Genomic DNA, 23,246 nt, shown 5'->3' with positions numbered 1-23,246 from the left:
CCTCTCCTCTCCCCTCCCGTCCCCTCCCCCCCTCTCTCCATCTATGGTGATTGAAAGTTTAGCTGGGTATCATAGTCTGGACTGGCATCTGTGGTATTTTAGAGTCAGCAACACATCTGTCCAGGCCATTTGGCATTTAGAGTCTCCATTAAGAATTCAGGTATAATTCTAATAGATCTACTGTTTTATGTTACTTTGTCTTTTTCCCTTGTAGTTTTTAATATTCTTTTGTTATTGTTGTTGTTATTCTCTATGTTTAGTTTTTTGATTATTTTGAGGTGAGGGGACGTTCTTTTTTGGTTCAATCTATTTGGTGTTCTGTAAGCTTCTTGTATCTTTAGAGGCATCTCCTTCTCTAGGTTAGGATAATTTTTTTCTATGATTTTGTTGAAAAAAATTTTCTGGGCCTTTGAGCTGGGATTCTTCTCCTTCTTCTATTCCTATTATTCTTAGGTTTAGTCTTTTCATAATGTCCCAGATTTCCTGCAGGAATTTTTTAGATTAAATATTTTCTTTGATTGATGTATTCATTTCTTCTATCATATTGTCAAGGCCTGAGATTCTCCTTTATATCTCTTATATTCTGTCAGTGAAGCTTGCCCCTCTAGTTCCTATTCGATTTCCTAAATTTTTCATTTCCAGGATTCTCTCCATTTGTGTTTACTTTATTGCTTTATTTCCATTTTTTGGGTTCTTAACAGTTTTATTCATTTCCTTCAACTGTTAGGTTTTTTTCTTGCTTTCTTTAAAGAACTTATACATTTCTTCCAATTGTTTGTATTTTTTCTGTCTTTCATAAGGGATTTATTCATTTCCTCTTTAAGGACCTCTATCATCTTTATATAGTTGGTTTTAAGGTCATTTTCTTATGTTTCAGCTATGTGGAATATTCTGGGCCTGCTGTGGTAGGAGATCTGTACTTGAGTGGAGACATATCATTACTAATTGTATTCTTAAGCTGTTGCCTAGCATCTGGTTTGTGGTGGTTATAGGTCTAGAGGCTGATTTCTGGGTTTGCCCTTGTTGGGTGGGTGTTTTGTTCCTTGGTTTCTGTTTCCTCTATGGATTTTTCAGAGAGCCTGGTGTCTGTTTGTCACATGTTGTATTGTCCTCCTGGCTGGTATGTTCATAGGGAATGCCTGTTGGTGTTGAAGGCCGAGATGCTGTGACTAGCAGGGGAGGAAAGTTAGGAGGGGATGGTTTGGAGGATCCACATGAGGCATGGAAATGGGGGAAGGAAGACTGTAGCTGGTGTTGTGCTGGAGTGCTAAGGATGAGCCTGAGGGATTGGGTCTGCTGGGGAACAGAAAGAACAAAAAATGTCTGCAGGCAGCCTACCTGGTCTTCTAGCCAAATCTTGAAATTTTAACTCTGTCCTTTGCTCCAGTATTTGAGCTCATTCATCTAAGAAGATTTTTGGGTGCACAGACAAGTGTCCTTTATGATTCTTCTGGGGACAGTCTTTATGATTCTTTACTGGACACAGTCATTGTCACTGTTTCACTTCTGAATGTGAATATGGTTTGATTTTTCTGACCTCTGCATAGCATTTGCTTGCTTTTTTTAGTGATAAATTTAATATGTGCATCATAAAATGTAGATATACAGAGACAGTTAAATGATTATAACAGTCAGGCAAAACAGACCTTTCCATTTGCCCACACAGTTGCCCATTTGTGTATTTGTATATTTGTGTATTTGTATGAACTCTACTCAGCAAGTTTTTGTAATGTAGTACCATCTTATTAACTGAGTTATCACGCAGTCCAGTGGCTCCCTAGACTTCTCCTTAGGTAGAGTTCTGTAGATGTTTTAGTACTGTCCTGGGCTTGCTTAGTTACCCAGGTAGACCCAGTCATTGGTCATGTGGGATTCCCTCACTCTTCAGTTGCCACCTTGTGTTTGCTTTCCCACAGCTGGAAGACCCTGCAATCAGGTGGCAGATGGCTCTCTACAAAGACTTGCCAAACAGGACAGAAGACCCCTCAGACCCAGAGAGGACAGTCGAGCGTGTCCTGGGTATAGCAAATGTGCTTTTTCACCTTGAGCAGGTTAGATTTTTGTGTTAATTCAATCGCTTTAGACACATAAATTATTTTAAATGTATATTAATTTTTAACTGTGGTTCCTCTAAACCCCATATATGTGTTCACTGGAATGAGCATGTAATTTGTTGTTTCCAAGATTATATTTTTCAGAAACGTTCATAGATACTATGCTTCAAGAGATCAAGGCCTTCATTTTATCATATTTTTCAAGCTTTTCTAAAATCCTATAGATTGTTAGTAGTAGACTTTATTCTAAACATTTCTCACAAACTATCTCAGAGTTGAACAAGATTTGAAATGTTTTATACCAGTTTTAAGGCTTCACATAGAATATGTCTGAGATATTTTGTCTTTCACTGGTTTAATATCTGAGGTATTTTCTCTTTACCTGCTTAACATTTGGTTTTATGAGAGATTTTTTCCAGCAATTTTTCTCTGAGCTAAAGAGCAAATTACATTTATAGAAGAGCAATACACTAACAATAAAACCCTAAATGAGGAAGATGTTTTTATGTCATTTTCCAGTCATCTCCTGTCTTCACTACCAAGTTCTGGTGTGTTTTATTCTCTATTTTTTCCCCTCAGTTCAAGAATTTGCAAAGCAATAATTCTTGAGACACTTTGTTAGAAAGTTATATTGTGTATTTATATTATATTAAAAGCAATTCTTTATAAAACTACATGTATCCAGGCAATTGTCTGGTTTGCATACATGTATCTAAAGTTGCTTGTATAAGGTTTAGGTAGATTAAATGAAACTATTTTAAATATACAGAAACGTGTTCCTTTTTAACACGACATCTAGTCAACAGGCAGTGTTAGAGGAATGGAGAGAGGACTCAGTAAGTAAAGTGTTCACTGTGCAAGCAGGAGGGCCTGAGTTCAAATCCCCAGCACTCTGGTAAAGGCTGAATATGGCGGCACATATCTGTAACTCCAACACTGGGGTGGAGCAGGGGCAAGAAGGCCCTGAGGACTTGCTGGGTAGGCAGCCTACTGAGGTTCATTGATCCACAAGTTCAGTGAGAGAGCTTGCCCTGGGTCTCCAATGCTGAGATGCAGAGGGTTCAAAACACTTTACCCTGCTTTCTGCTCACGATCACACTGACATAAGCATCCACCCCAACACATGTGAAATCAACATATTTAAAAAACAAAACGAAACAAGATTATATCAGCGTGAGAGGCAAGAGTCGTCTGCCAGTAGGTGTTTGACAATACCTGTGTGATATGCTTTATTAATACTGAATCTGAAATAATAAAATCCCCTGTGCCATTCCAGGAACCTTTCTGCCTGTGTTGTAAGAAATACGTTTTGATTTTCTAGCCCCTTTATCTACATCTGCATATATAACGATAACATGAATAAACATGTTGCTTTGATTTAAACTAGATATTGTTTGGACATATACTCCTGCTGTGACTGGTAAAATAACATACACTGATGGTTTAAAGTAGCTACTGAGTACCTGAATTTTTCCTTATATAATTCTCTGCCAAATGTTGAAGTTAGATGGCAGTTATAGCCTTTTTCTGTTCATTCCACAAATGTATCTCAGAAGCTAAAAGCTTTGTCTATATCTATGGGTTGTCAGCATATTCAGCACAATGCCCTGTACTCATCAAAATTGCTTGCCTTTAAAGTCTCAGACCACAAAGTGGAATTTTATATTGGGATACATTGGATCTCACTGGCCAACTTGGCTCTTCATCCTGTTTTAATCTACAATATCTTCAATAAGAGTTTATTCCACCTAATATACCCATCAAGATACCAACTGAGGTGGACACTTGCTAGTTACACTAATCATATGGAGAGCGGAGGGTCAGAGAAGTGAGTGCTTGCCAGTTAGATAGATTGTTCAAATGGCTGCCATGGCTAGTCAGGCTTAACATTTTCCTAAGAATTATTGTCTTCATATTCTGAGCATTTACTGCAAGGCATAATATATCTGGCTTTACTTTGGGCTAACATAACATTTTCATTTTTTCCAGAAATCTAAGTATACTGGCCGGGGATATTTCAGCCTGGGAAGTACAGTGCTCCATTACCTAGAGAATACTAATTAATTGACCAAATCATACTGTGAATTTATCTTCTTTCTAATACTTACTATTAATCTCCTTTTTTTCTCTTGGAATTTCAAGCACCATTATTCAAATAAATAGCCTGTTTGCATCATTTCTTGTAACTTTCAAGTTCTCATTTATCTTACCTAACAAAAATAGCTATATACTTTAATACTTTTATAAGATTAAATCCTTCTATTTACTCCTAGTACTCAGTTCACAAAGCCTTGTTATCTTCTTTTATTAAAGAGCAGTAGGCTTTTCATTAATGCTATTTGTATTTGTAGTTATCATACTTAGCACAAGAGTAGTTTCTATGGATATGTGAGTGCATATCTGTGTAGGAAAACAAAACAAGACAAAACCAATCAAACCAAGGAAAACCAAACCAAAACCAAGTCCCCTCAGAGAAGGGACTGAGAAAGGAAACAGGATCTGAGTTTAATCACCAGAACCTATGGTTCAAAAGTCGGGCCTAAGTATGTGCTTCTAATTCCAGCATTGGGGAGACAGAAAAAGCCGGGTCTCTGGGACACACTGGCTAGTCAACCTGTCCTAAGTGGTGAATACCAGGCCAATAAGAAATGTTGTCTCAAAAAAAAAAACCCAACAAAACAAAAACAAAAAAACTAAAAACAAGGAGGATGTCAACTGAGGAGTGACACCCAACGCTGTTCTCTAGCTTCCATGTGTCTGCTAACATGTGTGCACGTGTACCTATGCACACATATGCATGAACTTAAAAAAAAAGTTTTAAAGTACTTAACATTTTGAGAATGGTGCAAAAGGATTTTACATAGAATGCTTTTTTTTCCTGTCTCTTTGATTTTTAAAGATAACAAGGCTTAGGAGCTACGAGCTGTTTGTAAAATAGGTAAATTTTGCTAAGTACCATTTGAAAGCATCTCAGATTTAGCTTTGGATAATGTTGAGGATATAGTCTCAACCAAACTAATTGTTTCGTAGTTTGAAATAAATGTAAAGGATGCGGCTGATTGATACTTTACCACTGAGGGTAGATGGGGGTGGTAAATGGATGTTTATCTTTCTTCCTCAGGTGGAACATCCTCAAAGATCAAAGAAAGCTGTGTGGCACAAACTACTCTCTAAGCAGAGAAAAAGAGCTGTTGTGGCCTGCTTCCGGATGGCCCCCTTGTACAATCTGCCAAGGTCAGAATTTTTTCAATGTTTAAAAGAAATTAATTATCTTCTTGAAGTAACGAGGGGCAACGTGAATCTCTTCCAGAGAAGAATAGAAGAAACTTATTGGTTCCTGAAACTCATCTGTTTGCTTTCCTCTGTTGAATGTCTTTGTTTGTTTATTTAGGGACAAACCATATTTGTCCTTTCATTTTAAAATGGTATATGTTGGAGAATATCTGTTTGTATAGGGAAGGACAGTTAGTGTGATTGGAAACATTCTTTGAAGTCTAATTGCTTAGATTTCAACTTCCATTTCTGTGTTACATGGCACTGGTCAAGTTGATTACCTCACTTCACTTTGGTTTCCCCCTCTGGACTGTGGTAGGACTGACTCCATAGAGTACCAAGACAGATTGGGGAACAAATAAATCCATTCAGAGTGCTTGTCAGTGTGCTGATCACAGTAGATGCTACCCATGGATGTTACTTGTATAGTTATCCTCATACAGAGAAAAGAAAAAAACATTCTCCTGACTCACAGCAATGACATAAACAAACCCAACAGACTCATCACTGTTCTCTTAGTAGTACATCAATATACTTGTCAATAGAGATGTATCTTGGTGTGTTCAGGTCTGGCTTGATGACCTGCTATGGCTTCCTGGGTATTCTGCCATGACACTGGGCTCTTGGCTACTCTTAACTTTCTGCAAGCAACCGTATACCTATTGTGTTGGTTACTTTTCTATTATTGTGATAAAACACCAGGACCTTGTAACTTATAGACAAAAGAGTTTGTGGGCTTAAGGCTTCAGACCTATAAGAGTCATCATGAAGGGGAAGTGATAGACAAAACAGTTGAAGTAACAAGCTAAGAGCTCACATCCTGAACTGCAAGCACAGGCAGAGAGAAAATTGGAAATGGTGTGAGTCTTTAAACTCTTAAAGCCCAACTCCAATCACACAATTCTTCTGGCAAGGCTACACGTGCCCCCCCCCCCATAGTTCTACCAACTGGGGACCACTAATCAAACGCCTGAGACTGTGGGGGACATTTTTCATTCAAACCATCACAATATGTCTTGTAAACAGGGCTCAGTTCAACTGTATCTCCTTTTGGAACATCTGTGATCTCCTTGTAAGGCGGCTCCTTCCTTCTCTATGTTTTTACAGCAAGATTACAATTTGTGGTTGTTACATTGTTTGTGTCCAGTATTCAGGTTGCTTGCCTCTCTGATTTCCACTTTAAGGTCCAACATAATTTTAAGTTTCTATTTTCCTAACCATGGACAGGAGCCAGTTTCTTGGAATTCAGTACCTTTCTAACATACCGGAGAAAGGATTTGCTTTAAAAAGATATCATTTAAACCATTTCAGGAACATCTGAGCTGAGCTCCACAAATCTGAATTTCCCTAAGGGTTGAATATGTGCTCTGCTTAGAAGTCTAAATGCTGTGTGCATGATTCTGAGGTTCTAAAAGCAGCTGAGCACATCTTTTGGCTTGCTTTCTTGTGTGCTGAATTTTACAGTGATTTCTAGTGTTTCCAAATGTGTTGCTAGTTCCTCTCCTATTTTTAAGGTTCTCCTTAAACCTATCTAGCCATTATACCTCATGTCTTCTTAACATACTTCTCTTACTGTTAAGTGCAGGCTTCCTTCTTATAATGCTATTGTACTACTATGTCTAAGAATCCACGTACTAGTCTCTTGGCCTTTCTCACTTAGATCTTACTAATTTCTCTCAGCATCATGATGAGTTTCATTGACTCTTCTAGTCTTCATTGTTTTGTTTTGTTTTGTTTTGTTTTTTACTTCTTAGGCAAACATCATTTTCAGATGCATTTTATTTTTAATTGTGTGTGTGGGGGAGGGGGCGTGTACAGGGATAGGGGTGGGGTTGCACATGTATGCAGTAACCAGAGAGGCCAGAAGAATGTATTAGACTTCCTGGAGCTGGAGCTGCAGATGGTCATGAGCCAACTGCCGTGGTTGCTGGGGTCTGAGCTTCGGTCCTCTTGAAGAGCAGTTCATGCCCTTAACCACAGAGCTACCTCTTCAATCTCACATAGAAAAAAATTTAAAGTCACTGTTCCAAGATTTTATCTTCATTGGTACAATTGTAAAAAGTCCACTTAATATATTCTACTCTAGAATAGCCAGAGCCTGCATTTGAGGTTAACTTGAATATAGGCTAAGTCTTCTGTTGGCATTTATGTTATTTAGCAATAATCACACCAGGAAACAATAACCACTATTTAACTAATGTCTGTCTAATATATTTTCCACCATTTATCTCACTTTAATTCTTGGAAGATTGAGATATCTTGTAATGCAATGATTATTTTTGTTGCAAGTATGAGAATTGTGAAAATTGAGATCTTAACTGATGTTGCAGAGCTTAGAAAAGTCTGAGCTGGGACTAAACCCAAAGTCAGTATGTGATCTGAGAAAACTGCTTTTATTGGATGCAAGGAGTTGTCTGTGAAGAGAGGAATCAATAATAGGAAGTTTATTTTTTATTTTATATTTTAGTGCACAGATCATCTGGTAATAAGCACTATTGAATTCTTGTTCATATATTTAAAATCCCTTTGTTTGACATTGCATTTATCTTTTAGGCATCGGGCGGTCAATCTTTTTCTTCAGGGATATGAAAAGTCTTGGATTGAAACAGAAGAACATTACTTTGAGGATAAATTGATTGAAGATTTAGCGGTAAGCTTTTTAATGAGATTATAAAATGAAAGAAGATGGAAAGAAAATCATTACACTGCATGTTGGTCTTAGAAAACTTTAATTCTCACTGTTGCCACATTTACTGGTTATGACAAAAATACCCATTTTATTTTTGAAAATATATAGATATCAATATTAAATGACTCAGAATAGAAAATTAAAAGTCTTCCTTCTTGAGTTTCATGTGTTTTGCAAATTTTATCTTGGGTATTCCAAGTTTCTGGGCTAATATCCACTTATCAGTGAGTGCACATCTAGTGACTTCTTTTGTGATTGGGTTACCTCACTCAGGATGATATCCTCCAGATGCATACATTTGCCCAAGAATTTCATAAATTCATTGTTTTTCATAGCTGTAAATTCCATTGTGTAAATGTACCACATTTTCTGTATCCATTCCTCTGTTGAGGGACATCTGGTTTCTTTCCAGCTTCTGGCTATTATAAATAAGGCTGCTATGAATGTAGTGGAGCATGTGTCCTTATTACAAGTTGGAACATCTTCTGGGTATATGCCCAGGAGAGGTATTGCTGGATCTTCTGGTAGTACTTGTCCAATTTTCTGAGGAACCGCCAGACTGATTTCCAGAGTGGTTGTACAAGCTTGCAATTCCACCAGCAATGGAGGAGTGTTCCCCTTTCTCCACATCCTCGCCAGCATCTGCTGTCACCTGAATTTTTGATCTTAGCCATTCTAACTGGTGTGAGGTGGAATCTCAGGGTTGTTTTGATTTGCATTTCCCTGATGATTAACTTCATTCCTCCTTAAAATAGGGAACAAAATACCCATGAAAGGAGTTACAGAGACAAAGTTTGGAGCTAAGACAAAAGGATGGACTATCCAGAGACTACCTCACCCGGGGATCCATCCCATAATCAGTTACCAAACGCAGACACTATTGCATATGCCAGCAAGATTTTGCTGAAGGGACCCTGATATAGCTGTCTGGTATGAGTCTATGCCAGTGCCTGGCAAACACAGAAGTGGATGCTCACAGTCTTCTAGGATGGAACACAGGGCCCCCAATGGAGGAGCTAGAGAAAGCACCCAAGGAGCTGAAGGGGTCTGCAACCCTATAGGTGGAACAACAATATGAACTAACCAGTACCCCCCATAGCTTGTGTCTCTAGCTGCATATGTAGCAGAAGATGGCCTAGTTGGCCATCGTTGGGAAGAGAGGCCCCTAGGTCTTGCAAACTTTATATGCCTCAGTACAGGGGAACACCAGGGCCAAGAAGTGGGAGTTGGTGGCTAGGGGAGCAGGGTAGGGGGAGGGTAAAGGGGACTTTCGGGATAGCATTTGAAATGTAAATAAAGAAAATATCTAAGAAAAGAAAAGAAAAGAAAATGAAAAGTATAAGTTGCCTGATTAACTAAATAAGTTAGTCTCTTAAAGTCTCTCTCTAAGCCCTTTCCAACTTAAAGTCAAGATTAAATCTCAAAGAAATCATTCACACCAAGTAATTTGAAGACTAAGGAATGATAGCTGGTTTTCTAAAGTAGATAGTCAGAAGATGCACATGCATAGTGTCTTCTCACAGATCTTAACCACCATGTGGTCTCTGTATACCACAGTATTCTTGATTTCTCTGACATTGAATGTGGTCTATCTTCCACTCATATTTCTTTCCCTTATTATTCTTTCTAACAAAACTATCTCGTTCCATAAGCATAGTACAACTGTCTCTCTGGCCTGGTCAGGTTAATCTCACAGAATCTTTTTAATTTACAAATTGTCAGGAACTATAATAAACCAATAGAATGCAGCGTCTGAAGCCTAACCCTTATCGCCCTTTTCCCCGCTCTCAAACAGGCTTTTACGTTGCTCAAATTGGCTTCCAGCTCACAATGTAGACGTGGAGAGCCTTGATCTCCTGATTCTTGTGCCTCCACTCCCATGGGCTACCAGATCCCTTGTATGCTGTGCTGGTGATCTGGCCCAGGGCCTCGTGTGTGCCAGTCAAATACTCTATCAATTGAGCCCCAACCCCAGCCCCATTACACTATCAAACAGCCACAGACTATTTAGATATTTTGTACAATTTTAACTACTAATGACATCAAGATTCTTAACTGTGTTGTGCTAAGAATCTCCTTTCATGTAGAAAGAAAATCAGCCAAATGGAAAAAAATTCTCTGGAGACATAAAAATTCATTAAATCATTCAGTAAAATCAGGATCAGACAATTCTGTAGGCAAAAAAAAAAAAAAAATGCCTAATAATTCTACTCAATGATGAAATTTTATCCGTTACTTTTTTGTTTTAAAAGTAACTAAAAATGAAAAGAAGTGCACATACTTCAGTCAGTAATTCATTCTGTGTTCTTTATTATTTTTTTAAGCCAAGAAAATATTTTATGTGATAAATATTGCTGTGTGGACTTGTCACACACCATGTGACATTTCGTTCTTAAATACTATGTTTTGCCCTTCCTAAGGCTGAACTTCCCTCTGTCTTGAATACTTTTTTTGTTAGTTTTAAACCCTGCTTATAAGAATAGTATTTTCGCCAGGCATGGTGGCGCACACCTTTAATCTCAGCACTCGGGAGGCAGAGGCAGGTGGATTTCTGAGTTCTAGGCCAGCCTGGTCTACAGAGTGAGTTCCAGGACAGCCAGGGCTGTACAGAGAAACTCAGTCTCAAAAAAACAAAAAACAAAACAAAAAATTTCTTTTAAAATTTTGTAGGTTTTCTTTGTTCAACCTTTTTTAAAAATCAAACTGTTAAATGCTTCTTCTGTTTAACACCAGTGGTATAATCAGCACATGTGTTAGATTTATGTATGTATTGTATTACATATTATATAGACACAAAGCACATACATATATATGCATACATATACATATCATATGCTGATTTCTAGGGTTTGCTGATCAGCAAACCTAATCTAATCAGTGAATTGCAGGTTCAATGTAAGACGCTGTCTCGAAAAGCAAAGTGGATGACTTCTAAGAAATGATGACACCTGAGGTTGACCTTTGACCTCTGCCCACACCCATATGTGCATATGTGTTCTCACATCAGTCATTGTCCCCCCCCCTACCCCCCCACCCCGCCCCAGCCCCTTGCCCCATATCAATCAAGAAATTCTGGATTTTCTTAACTCTGCCTCCCTAAGTCATATATTATGCAAAGCACACATGCACACGTACAGCTCAGCAAGCAAACAAAGATGTTTCTTTTGTTCTCTCTGCCATTCATTGTATGGTTCCTGGCTTGGGTTTTCAGTTATTGAGAGATCATCTTTCTATGTAGAACATTCAATTTGCAATTGCTCTGCTCCTCCTGCCTCCACCTCTTACAAACTGGGATTGCAGATATAAGCCACAGCGCTGATCTTAAGCATTTGTTTTAAATGAGAAATGTTATGTAGTTGTCTGCTTTTTCTTTTCTTTTTATTTCAGAAACCAGGGGCTGAGCTCCCAGAAGAAGATGAAGCCATGAAAAGGGTTGATCCCCTCCATCAACTTATTCTTCTGTTCAGCCGCACAGCCCTAACGGAGAAATGGTATGGTGGAGCAGGTTAATCCAGACCTAGGGACACTGATAAAGAAACCCACATCTAATTCTCATCTGCCATTTATTGATGTCTCAGTTACATCCTGCTCTTGTCAAGAGAGGGCGTAATTCACACATCATGTGATCTGTCTGACATAAACCCACAGAGTAGCATCAATTCTTTTGTTGTTGTTGTTGTTCTTTAAACCCTACCATGAGGAGCTGGGAAGATGGCTCAGTCAATAAAGAACCTGCCTCTCAAACAAGAGGACCCGAGCTCTGGCCATAACTCACATAAAAAGCCAGCTGCAATAGATAATTGGTGCCTGTAATCCCAGCAGTAGGGGAAGAGAAACAGGCTGATGCCTGTGATTCGTTGACCAGAAAACCTGGGTTAATTAGTGAGCTCCAGAGAGAGAGACCCTGTCTCAAAAGTCAAAGTGGGTGGCCTCTAAGAAATGAAGGCACTGGAGGTTGACTTCTGACCTCTGCACACACCCATACATGCATATGTGCTCTCACATCAATCATTGTCCCCGCCCCAATCCCCTTCTCCCAAATCTATCAAGAAATTCTGGTTCTTCTTAACTCTGTATTAGGCTGATTTTGTTGATCTCTATAAAAGGTTTATCACAAGCTATCATTACAAACAAAACAAAAATGACTTAAAAGAAGCAAAATCCATTGCAGAGGATTTGTGGAAACGAGTGACTCTTGTCATCCCTTTAGAGGGTATCTCCCATTCAATTGACGGTTAAGAAGCCCTTAGGTGCTGGGTGTGGCTTTTGGTAGCATCTCTCAGATCTGTTTCTAGGATATTGCCCACTTCTCATGCTTTCATTTCTGGTCCTACAACTGCACCAAAGCTTTAGGGAGCAAACTCCTGTGGAGTTACATGACAAATTCAACCTCAGAGGATGCAATGAAGATGTCTTGGCTTCTTCTCCCTATTGGGGTTCTAAAAGGTGTTGGCTCTATAAGTGGGGACATGGTAGAGGCTACAGAACCTTTATCAGATCCTGCCCTTAGTGCTCAGGTCTTATCCTTTCTCTTCATCCCCCGGAATTCACTTAATTATCAGTACGAATCCACATAGGTCTTCTCACAAATCCTGAAGCACCATGTGGTCTCTGGGCACCACAGCAATCTGGGTCTCTCCCCACTAACAATGAACATTGTCCATCCTTTCACTCACGTGTTCTCTCTTTCTTATTATTCCCCACTAACAAAACCATCTCATCTGATAAGCATAGAACAACTGTCTGTCTGTCCTGGTGAGGTAATGAGGTATTTCTCATAAGTGAAAGTTGGGACCTGCTATAATATTTTAGCAAATGTTAGACATTCGTCACAGAAATTTAATTATAATGACCACCTTATTATCTTTAACTGTGACATTATACCTTGCTGAGCCCTCCAGTAGATGTCCAGTACTTCTTTGCTGTCAAAAGTTCTGTGACACTTAAGTTTGCTTTTGCTTACTTTAAATTTTGTGGTTTGAAGAGAATTAGTTGTTCCATTTATTTGCATGTTCGTGATGTATCTTTATTCTCACACTTGAAGAACTCTGATATAAAGTCAGGAGAGGCATTTGCTGAAGACCTCTAAGGTCTTTGCTTTCTGATTATAAAATAGTTTGTTTTCAAACATTTACTGTTGTCTAAGTTATATGCCATTTAATTATAAAGAAGGACATGTTTTTTAAAATGGCAAACAGTTACTTTACATAGGGATGGATGGTTTCTCTACAACAACCTGCCTTGTACTTAAGAACTGATCTTTCCCCACTTGCTTTCATAGCAAACTGGAGGAAGATTTTCTATACATGGCGTATGCAGACATTATGGCAAAGGTAAGTATACATCATTCTTGGTTTTAATATTTAATGAAGTAAGCTATTTTTATCTGCCAGAGGGTAAGGATCTACAAAAAAGATGCTGCTAATCTTGCAAACATGAAGTGCATTCGTCTCAGCATTGCATGGATTTCAGGAAACTCGTGCTTAGCACTTTTTGAATGGGGAATCACCAGTTTCACAGCATTCTTTTATATAATCCTCATCCATCAGCCATTGGGGTCTTGCAGATGAGATGATAGGAAAGAAAAAATACCTTTGCATTATTTACTTGTAGATTTACTGGATTTTCTGGAAATAATAGCAAATAACTGGGAATAAGGGATAATATAAGGGGCTGGAGAGATGGCTAGGTAGTTGAACTAACTTGTTCTTCCAGGGGTGCTGAGTTCAGTCCCCAGTTGAGGATCCAGTGTCCACTTCTGCCCTCTATGGGCACCTGCATGCACATATGCATATATATTTACACACACACACATACACACACTTAAAAAGTGAATCTTTGAAAAATTAAAAGTTGTATTAAAGCTGCTAGTTAGAGGCTAAAGAGATGGCTCTGTGATTAAGAGCACTTACTGCTCTTGCTGAAGCCTGCAGCTCCAGTTCTTAGCACCCACTGCAGGTGGATCACAACTGCCTTCAACTCCAGCTCCAGGTTAAAGGTGTCTGTGAGACTGTCGTGTGGTGTTGTCAGAATTTTAACATGGAAGGAAATCCAGAGACAAAGGTGGTTTAACACCTCAGAGGATGTTGCGTTTCAATGAAGCTGTGGAATCTTGTGGGTAGATGCTAGATGTGGATCACTGAGTGATTTTCTCTGGGGATTATCAGCTGGCCCATTTCCTGCCCAAGTTTTCTTGCTTTCTATCTTTGCTGTGTTATATCCAGCAGCTTCATAGCAATTGACAGGATCAGCCCCATCACCATGCTATCCATGCCCTTGACAGCCTCTCTTTCTTAAGCTGCTTCTCTCATATAATCAGTCACAGCAGCAATAATAGCATGCAATGGTAAAGGGATGACTGTGCATGTGTGTCTGGGGTCTGGTATCTCAGTGCCTTCTAAGTACAGTCTCCCAAACCATCAGAATCTAATTGCTGCTGAAGTTGTAGGCTTCATTGATCTCACTTCAGAGAGGAAGGCAGCAGATACAAACTCGTGATCAAATCTGAAAGAACAGAGGCACTAAGAGATGGTTAGAGGAAAGCGAGTGAGCCTTACCATGAGCTTATAGAGAAGGAAAGCTGTGGTCAGCAAATCCCTGTTGGTCTGGGAGTCTGGACCAGGGGAGCACTGAAAACATCTGTAGGCATGGTGAAAACTTTGGAGCACTCAGGAGCACGAAGAAGCAGGGGAGGACTAAGTGTCAGAGTACAGGAAATGAGTGCAGTCTCAAAAGCGAGAGGGAGTGAGGCATTTCTTTTCTCTTCTTTTTAAAATTTATTCCTTTCTTATGACTGTGAGCTGACTCCACAGCCTCCTATCTACAAGCAAAGTGCTTGGGCCCCTGAGCTAGATCCCAACTGTGAGACTGTCTCAACAGTCCCATGCCTGTACACGTACCCACATTTCCTTCCCAAACCTTATTGACATGTTTGCTGTTCCAAACAGAAAAAGTAAAGTCGCATTCATGTTTACTGGAGTTTTAAGAGACCATAACAAGCCTTTTAGGATTTAATTTGGAGTCAGAGGTGGGATCTCATTTGGTATCCTCCCATCCATTTCTGTCTCTGGGCCCAAAGCCCTGTCTCTCCTTGAATTATAATGCTTTTCTGATTGTGATTCGTGTCTCTTTATTTGCCTCCATGCATCACACAAGTTACTGAACACCGGCCAAATGTAAGAAATCGTGTAGAACAGTTGGCACGGTAGTCAGTGGGCGGTGAGTTTCTTCCCACCATAGACATTAGTTAATGGCCAGCTTCTTTTGATCACCACTGTATTCCAAAATCCTAACTGTGATTTATTAAATGAGGATCATTTTCAAATAGTTTTTCCAGGTGCTAAAATATTTTACAAATATTAAAGCATACTATTCCCTTAAGAACCCACATTCATTTTCTCATAGTCAATATAAAAAGGAGACATGGAGAGAAGTCACTTGCCAAGCCAGACTAGCTAATGGCAGGAAGCATCATGAAACCAAGCCTCTGCCTGCTGAGTTCATGCCTCCACCTTCCTTCCTTCCCCTCTCTGAGTTCTGTTCCTGGCCACCATCCCCCTCTGACTCCTCAACCTACAGTAGTCTCAGCCACGGGAATTATGCCTGTGGTTCAGGAGAACAGAATAGTCAAAGTGTCTATGTTTCATGTGTCAATAATAATTTTGTTAACAAAAATTTACTTCCTTCCTTGGATGACATGTGATAAAAATGGACTTAAAAGGATTTGAAGAATCTTGCTAATGCGATGCATCCATATACTCAATGCATACTCTCTGTGTTAATTTTAAATAACAGCAAGCAGTGTGCATCTGTGTTAGTTATTGCATTTAATGGCAGGTTACAAGAGTTTCCTGCACTTAAGGTTTACACATTGGGTTGAATGAATCAAGTACACAGGGAGTTATTTTGTTAAGCATGAGAACCTTCTTATGAATCTCTTTGTCACGTCTGTTGAGGGTGCAATTGGCCATTTTGTCTTTGAGTTTTGCAAAGGCAAACCCTGTAAATAAAACACAGTTTTATCTTAGCTGGCCAATTCACTGATGGGATTGTGTCAGTTTTACATCCACTTGGCTTCAATAATGTTTATGAAACATTAATACAAATCACTTTGAGTTTAGGTTAAACAAACATTTTGCATTTTCTCTCTCATCATATCCTCCTTTCCTGTTATTCTCTCAAATCAGAGTTGTCACGATGAAGAAGATGATGATGGTGAAGAAGAAGTGAAGAGCTTTGAAGTAAGATGGATCTTTCCAGAATTGCCTTCTCTCCACTTGGAGACAGTGTTTCATAGCTTATGATTGACTTTTGTGTTTCTTGCTTCATGGCTTTTTGCAGCTTATTGTGTCCGGGAATTGCATGTCAAAGCTGAATGGACAGACCTGAGTCCTAGCGTTTGCTAAGAGAAAATCAAGGAGTGTAGAGCAACTGAGTAGTACAGTAAAGCCCATATGTCCAGAATGAGTGTACCTGGCAGCCCACAGAGATGACACGACCTCAAATTCCTCACATGGCGGGGATGCCGTGGTCTGTAATTGCTGATAGACATGAGGAAAATGCCTGTTGAAGAACAACACAGCATCAAGTTTCTAATGACTCCATTGGTGTTAGGCTCATTTGTTCTTTCCTGGATCAATTGGCCTCTTGACATCTGCCCGATTAGGTCACTCATTCAGTACACATATGTAAGTGGTTGTCATGGTGCAGTTTGCTTGCATGGAGTAGAGGCGCATCTTTTCTAGGGTAGATTTCATTTCATGATTATTTTCTCAAGCATTTTCAGCCTTTAAATACTGCCTATGGTTTGAATTACTGCTTACCATTAATCAGCTTTAAAGAAAGTTAAGTTTATTCCCCACTTTGCTTATCGTGTCCTTGGCTTCTTTAGGAGACTAGCTAGCAGTTGTTAACTATCATTTTCTGGTTTGCTGTACTTTTTTTTTTTTAGAAAGAGAAATACAGTAGAAGGAAGTGGAGAATAGATTGTTATTAGTTCCTATATATGGACTTTGAGCTAGAAGTCTGGAGAAATGCGAGAAGCCAGCAATGAGTCCTTATCTTATGGTGGAAACACAGCACGTAGAACTGAGAAATGAACTGATGTCAATTCCAGAAATAATCAATGTGACCATCTCTGCAGCATTAAAGTCAGTGTATTAAAAAACAAACAAACAAATAAACAAAAGAACAACCTAAATTGAGAATTACCCATGACGATTGCTGGCTGAGCCAAATGCCCTGTTTAATTTCCTATACGATCTTTGCTATTGTGCGTGAGTTCTAGTCTTAAGTCCATCCTCCCCATAAAGAGACAGGTAACTTAGAACAGTCCATGAGCAGCAAATGATTACTGTTTTCCTTTGTGGGTTATCCATTGTCTCCGGAGCAGCTGTTTATTGCTATTTTGCTTCTTGTCCTCATCCTTCCTTAAGGTCACAGGATCCCAACGCAGCAAGGTAAAGACATGTGTATGTGTGTATCTGTCTGGGTCTGAGTTTCAGTTTCTTGTGGCATTTACCTGTATTAGACCCAAAGTCTTGGACTCTTTTGTGAAAAAAGGTCTTCAGAATCACTTTGCCAGTGTGTAGTGCATAGCATCCCTTCTTTGGTTTATTCTTCTTGCCCATTAAATGGCTCATGATTTGAAATTGTGTCCTCTGTGCTAACTCTGAGCTGGATGAGTCCAGTCACTTAATGAATGAATGTATAACTAGAAACTGTCTTGTATAGAAAGGGCCCCGGCCTCCGCACTTTGAATGTGACTTGTACCAGACTTCTTACTTAAAGCAGACACAGTAAAATGGCCTTTTCTTTTCTTCTCTTTTTTCCCTTTCTTTCTCTCTTTTTTTGTTCTTTAATTAGTTCCTGGGGTGTATGTATCATAATTTTAACATTGACTTTTGGCACTTCATTAAATGAAAAGGACTCTTGGCATTTTAAATATTTCATCTGGAAATTTTGTAAATAGAAGACATGTTGACCTAGAATTACAAGTTGTTTCCTTTGTATGGTTTCTATGAAGTTTGAGTTTTATTTTCATGAGAATACTTTTAGCAGAAAAGTTGATCATACATATGCCTGGGAGGCAATGCTCTCAATGGCTTTATTTTTGGAATGATGGCTATTAAGAATCTATTTAGAAGAAACAAATTGTAATGTTTTTGGCTCACTGGAATATGGTGTTCTTATTACATATCTGGATCATTGTAATCTTAAAAATCCAAGTGGATGACAATGCCAGATTCAGCCCCAATCTGGTGGATATCACAGCCCATATAGTGGTATATAATGGACATCACACTGAAAAACAGAGTGAGCTTCTATAATAGATAATGATGGCTCCAATAATAATACCTTACATTTTGATTTTCACCTTAGCTAGAACTCATATGAATTATTAAGTGATGGAAACATGAACGAGCCTTCTAACACTAATCAAACACTTGGCTACCTGGTCAGCATGGGTGCTTGTGGCCAAGAGTGCCTGGTAGGTGCACCAGGAGGAATGGATAAGATGGAATAGGATGAGGAGTTTCTAGCCAGACAAATTACTGGGAAGGTTGAATGAGCCTCAAGGATCTGAAAGCCAATGGAATTGACTTACAGGCCCAGACGTAGAGAGGCTCTGGAAAGGCTGACAGAACAAAAGTGATGTGATATGCAGCAAGTGGGATGTGGGTCAAGTTGGGGAGAAGAGTCAGGCACGGTACAGAGTTGGGGCAGACAGAAAGAAAGGCTGCCTCTGGGTTTAGATCATTGGTCAAGTTCATCTGACAGTGAGACCTGAATGTTAATCCCCAAATAGAAGTTGGCCAGCAAATCGTGGCCAGTCCAACCCAGCCCAAGACAGGATTTTAAAGGTCCTGGAAACTGTCACTCATCCATAAGTAAAGCAGTCAGCCATGCTACTTACACACCAGTAGTTTTCTGATTTCAGTGTGATTTGAGAGGTTCATACCCAATTCAAGTAACATGCTGCTCTTTGCAAAATGCATGCTACATGGAGAAATATCATTGCATTCTTAGTTTAAAAACAAGTTGTATGCAATCCATCACCTATGAAAACCATTTACTTTGAGTTTGACCACTTGAGGGTAATAAAAACAGGAAAAAGGTTTAGTCAGACAACTGGTCCTTTATTTTCCTTCTCTGCTTAGTGATCTATCAAACCGTTTATACTCCAGTGTCTGGTTGTTTCACATAATTTCTGTGTAATCTAATTGTGGAATTTTCCCCTTACATTATACTGACTAAAATACTATTGGGGAGTTCCAATAACTCATAGAACAAATTGTTTTATGTAAGCTTGGAAAGAATCAAAAGTATGTAGGACATGGATTTTATCTCAGCCACACTGGTGGTGTTGTTAAGACTGGCTATAGTTTCTACTCAAGTTCTTTATGACATATTTAGCAAAGATGTCAAGGAGAGTACAGAAATAGCTATGTTAAGAAATGTGTTATTATAAGAAAATTTCCCCCAATGGCTAACACAAGAAAATTCAAAAATCACAGAAAATAGCAAATGGGGATCAAAATGCCAACTCTTTTCCATCTCTCTCATCATCTGTGTGTTTTATTGGTGCGATCCTGCTGAATTTCATCTGGCTTAAATACCAAGGAGCTGCCCCTTGTACTGCAGAGGACCCAAGCTAGGTTCCCAGCATTCACGTCGGCAGTTCATAGCCACCTCTAGCTTCAGCTCCAGAAGATCGGATGCCATCTCCTGGCCTTTGTGGGAAGATGTACTCAGTGTGCCCATGATTAAAAATATAATATTCATTTGAAAAGATAATATAGTAAGCACATTTTGAGGTTCTAAATACAGTTTTATTTAAGGTTCTAAAATACAGTTTTATAATCCAATGAAAATCTAAGTTAGTGACGGTGACCTGGCAAGGGAAAAGGATAGAAGACAGACAGACTTCTCTGCCAAGCTGTCTTTCTCACATGCTAAGTAAGTCAGATCCCTTTGATAGTTCTCAGTTCCAACTCAGATATACATGGTCTCAGGTATCTCTGAGGTCCCATTATTATTGTTATTAGTGTTATTATTGTTATTAGTGTTATTAGTATTAGTAGTATTGCTGCTGCTGCTGCTGCTACTACTACTATAATTTGGATTCAGGACAACTTCTTGAGTCTTAAGTATTAAATTTGCCTGTGGCAGAGCTAGCATTCTGGTAAAGGTTTAAGAGGCATTGCATGTTCTCTTCTCGTTGTGTCTCAGACATAGCTAATGGTGAATCTTGTGCGCCACAGTACCCATACCAGTACCTAGCTTATGGTTCAAGATATGACACAAAATATTAAAGAATCTATTTAGAGCCACATGTTTAGTGAGCTGATAAATTATACTTCCCAGTGATGACATAGCATAGGCTGGGCCCCTCTGAAGATTTAATTTTGAAGAATTCCATTTTTAAGTAGTTTTGAAAAAACTGAATTGGATAAAGATGCTCTGACCCAGAGAACTATATCATTTCTCTGAGTAGGATTATTTAGCAATAGGCACCTGAAATGCCCAAGAGTCAGATATAGAATTATGAATAGAAAATATTGATCTAGCAATTCCTTTATCAAGAAAATTGCAAATCTTTAACCAATGGAAGCTGTACCCATCTAGGATACAGACCAATGCATCACAGATGAGTCTCACAGGGCCATGGGCTAAGGAGTTGCGTGGAACGCGATGCTGTCTGCCAGATTTATTTATATTTATCAACCTGTTGATCTCATACAATTTGCTGCCAGCTCAGGTCTCCTGGTAAACAGAAGCCATAGGCTTGTGTGCTGACATGTCGTTAGGGTTGAGAGTGTCTCACAGTTCCAGGGACGTAAGACTTATGGAAGAAGAGACATGGTAGAAGGAAATAAAGAAATATAAGAAGTAACCATAGCTACTGGATGATACCCTTCACTGCTTAGTATGGGATACCTCCAAAGAGCCTTGTGAAAATAGCTCAGTGGCTTCTGCAGGATGGGGAAAAAAAGATGAGTGTCTTCAATACTGTTTTGGTAACAGAAGTTCATCTCTCCATGCCCCCTGGTAGTCATTGGTTTTTCCAGCCAACTCCCAGGAAGCCAGAGCCATCTTAGTTCCATTTATCCAGAGCCCAACCCGGAAGCCTGCCCTTTTCCATCAGGATGGAGTCTCCTTGGTGGGTGGTTGAAGTAGTTGCATTGAGATTTCATAGTCATGGTCCCATATAGGGCCTTTAAAGCTCAGAATCAAGTCTAAGGTGTTGAGAGAGAGAGTTGTTAGGTAGATGTGGGATGCTAAATCTCATATGTGAAAGCTCCCAGGGAGGACCATCCATTACATGCATATGAATAGTGCCCCTTCCACACCGTGTAGAGGACATGTACTTAACATCACAATGGGCTATTTTTTTCTTTACATATACAATAATTGGACTTCCTGTTCAGGCTTTTAAAAAATAATCTCGGATGAAGCTCTTGCTTGACCAAGTTATATATAGAATGAATAAGAAAGAACAGAGTCAATGAGAGTATAGACCCTTGGATGAAATGCCTATGTTTGAATCCCAGCTACACCACCTTCTTGTGTATCCTCAGGTTCCTTGTCTTTAAAAGAGTGGGACAAGTTACAGATATTACTGTACACAGGAATTTTAAGCGTTAAATTAGTGAACACTTGTAAAACTCTCAGAACACTGTCTATCAGATGGCTAGTTCTCTAAGAGTATGGTGTTATCGGGGGTCCACCCATAATCAGCCACCAAACGCAGACACTATTGCATATGCCAGCAAGATTTTGCTGAAGGGACCCTGATAGCTGTCTCCTGTGAGGCTTTGCCAGTGCCTGGCAAATACAGAAGTGGATGCTCACAGTCATCTATTGGATGGAACACAGGGCCCCCAATATAGGAGCTAGAGAAAGTACCCAAGAGATGAAGGGGTCTGCAACCCTATAGGTGGAACAACATTATGAACTAACCAGTACCCACCAGAGCTCGTGACTCTAGCTGCATATGTAGCAGAAGATGGCCTAGTCGGCCATCATTGAGAAGAGAGGCCCCTTGGTCTAGCAAACTTTAGCCCCAGTACAGGGGAACGCTAGGACCAAGAGGTAGGAGTGAGTGGGTAGGGGAGCAGGGCAGGGGGAGGGTATAGGGGACTTTTGGGATAGCATTTGAAATGTAAATGAAGAAAATATCTAATTAAAAAAGTGTGGGGGAAAAAAGAGAAAATCATAGATGTCCACGGAGAGGGGCTTTCACAGCAGAGTGAGCCTGCTGTGCAGAGCTGTCTGTACAGTTTCAGAGACCTGAGTGGTCACTTATGTGCTAGGTGGCCTTCAGCCGGACACCTTAAACGGCTTAAAATGAAGCTATTTGTCCTGGAAATCTGAAGGTCATGCCTATTTTTAATTTTTCTGAGTTTTCTGTTTGTCCATACATTTTTTTTTAATTTCTAAGGACAATTTCACAGTTACTAACACCTAAATATTTGGTCAAGGCATCAAATTTTTATTACTCTTTATCTGAGCACTTGGGAAATGTTGAAGAGGAGATAAGTTTCTGTTGGTTTCATAGTAAAATACTATATAGGAAATAACATTTGACTTGAATATATATATCATCATCTTTTCTCATTTGATACTTAAAATTTAATATAATTATACATAATGCAGTAAGACAAAGAGATAAAGTATTGCATTCCACAGAGGAAAGAATCTCAACAATTAATTTAATTTACAAGCCCATGCCACATCTTGCCATTATGCCATGACTACCAGCACATTTAATTCCAAGCTTTCTAGGAGCTTGGATTTGCAATAATTGTTAATTATATCAATAAACAATAAGTCTTTAGAGAGAAACAAAAATTTAAAATTTAATAACACAGTAAAATTTATTCCTTGTGGTCAAATTGTGATGTAATGAATACGTCCTCAACAATTCGATCAAGGTTATTATGGCTGTGTATACCAACTTAGATGGGCACTAAGTACATATAAGAATGGAAGGAACCTGTGCACCTCTAAGGTACTCTGTAGAAAATTCCTTCTCTAAGCTAAAGGGATACCCGTGGTTAGGAGTGGGAGCTCCAGTAAGATGCAGCCACCTGTACAGAATTAGTCTAGGTTAGAATTAAGAAGGCCAGATGTGGGGGTGCATGCTTTTAATCCCAGCATTCAGGAGGCAGAGAGGCAGATGGATCTCTGTGAGTTCAAGAGCATCCTGATCTATAGAAACAAGAAAT

At 39.3% G+C, this 23,246-nt stretch overlaps 1 protein-coding gene across 19 annotated transcripts in view; it reads left to right on the top strand.

The window, feature by feature from the left end:
* The window catches only part of Ryr2 (ryanodine receptor 2, cardiac), a 553,847-nt gene that overhangs the window by 455,165 nt on the left and 75,436 nt on the right, over positions 1-23,246 (top strand). For 8 of the 19 annotated variants that reach the window (XM_017315452.2, XM_017315448.2, XM_017315460.2 and 5 more), the window contains 8 exons: positions 1,917-2,051; positions 4,044-4,079; positions 5,176-5,288; positions 7,881-7,977; positions 11,404-11,507; positions 13,298-13,349; positions 16,203-16,256; positions 17,451-17,474. In XM_017315452.2, coding sequence (XP_017170941.1) covers positions 1,917-2,051; positions 4,044-4,079; positions 5,176-5,288; positions 7,881-7,977; positions 11,404-11,507; positions 13,298-13,349; positions 16,203-16,256; positions 17,451-17,474 — 615 coding nt within the window. Of the gene's footprint in view, positions 1-1,916; positions 2,052-4,043; positions 4,080-5,175; positions 5,289-7,880; positions 7,978-11,403; positions 11,508-13,297; positions 13,350-16,202; positions 16,257-17,450; positions 17,475-23,246 lie in introns of those variants that run through there. The other 11 variants (XM_017315455.2, XM_030247209.1, XM_017315451.2 and 8 more) reach the window with 5 other exon arrangements.

This window comes from Mus musculus, chromosome 13, assembly GCF_000001635.26.
Source record: "Mus musculus strain C57BL/6J chromosome 13, GRCm38.p6 C57BL/6J".
Classification (NCBI taxonomy): domain Eukaryota; kingdom Metazoa; phylum Chordata; class Mammalia; order Rodentia; family Muridae; genus Mus; species Mus musculus.
Note: the sequence above shows the minus strand (reverse complement) of the source record. Positions and strands in the feature narration are given on the sequence as shown.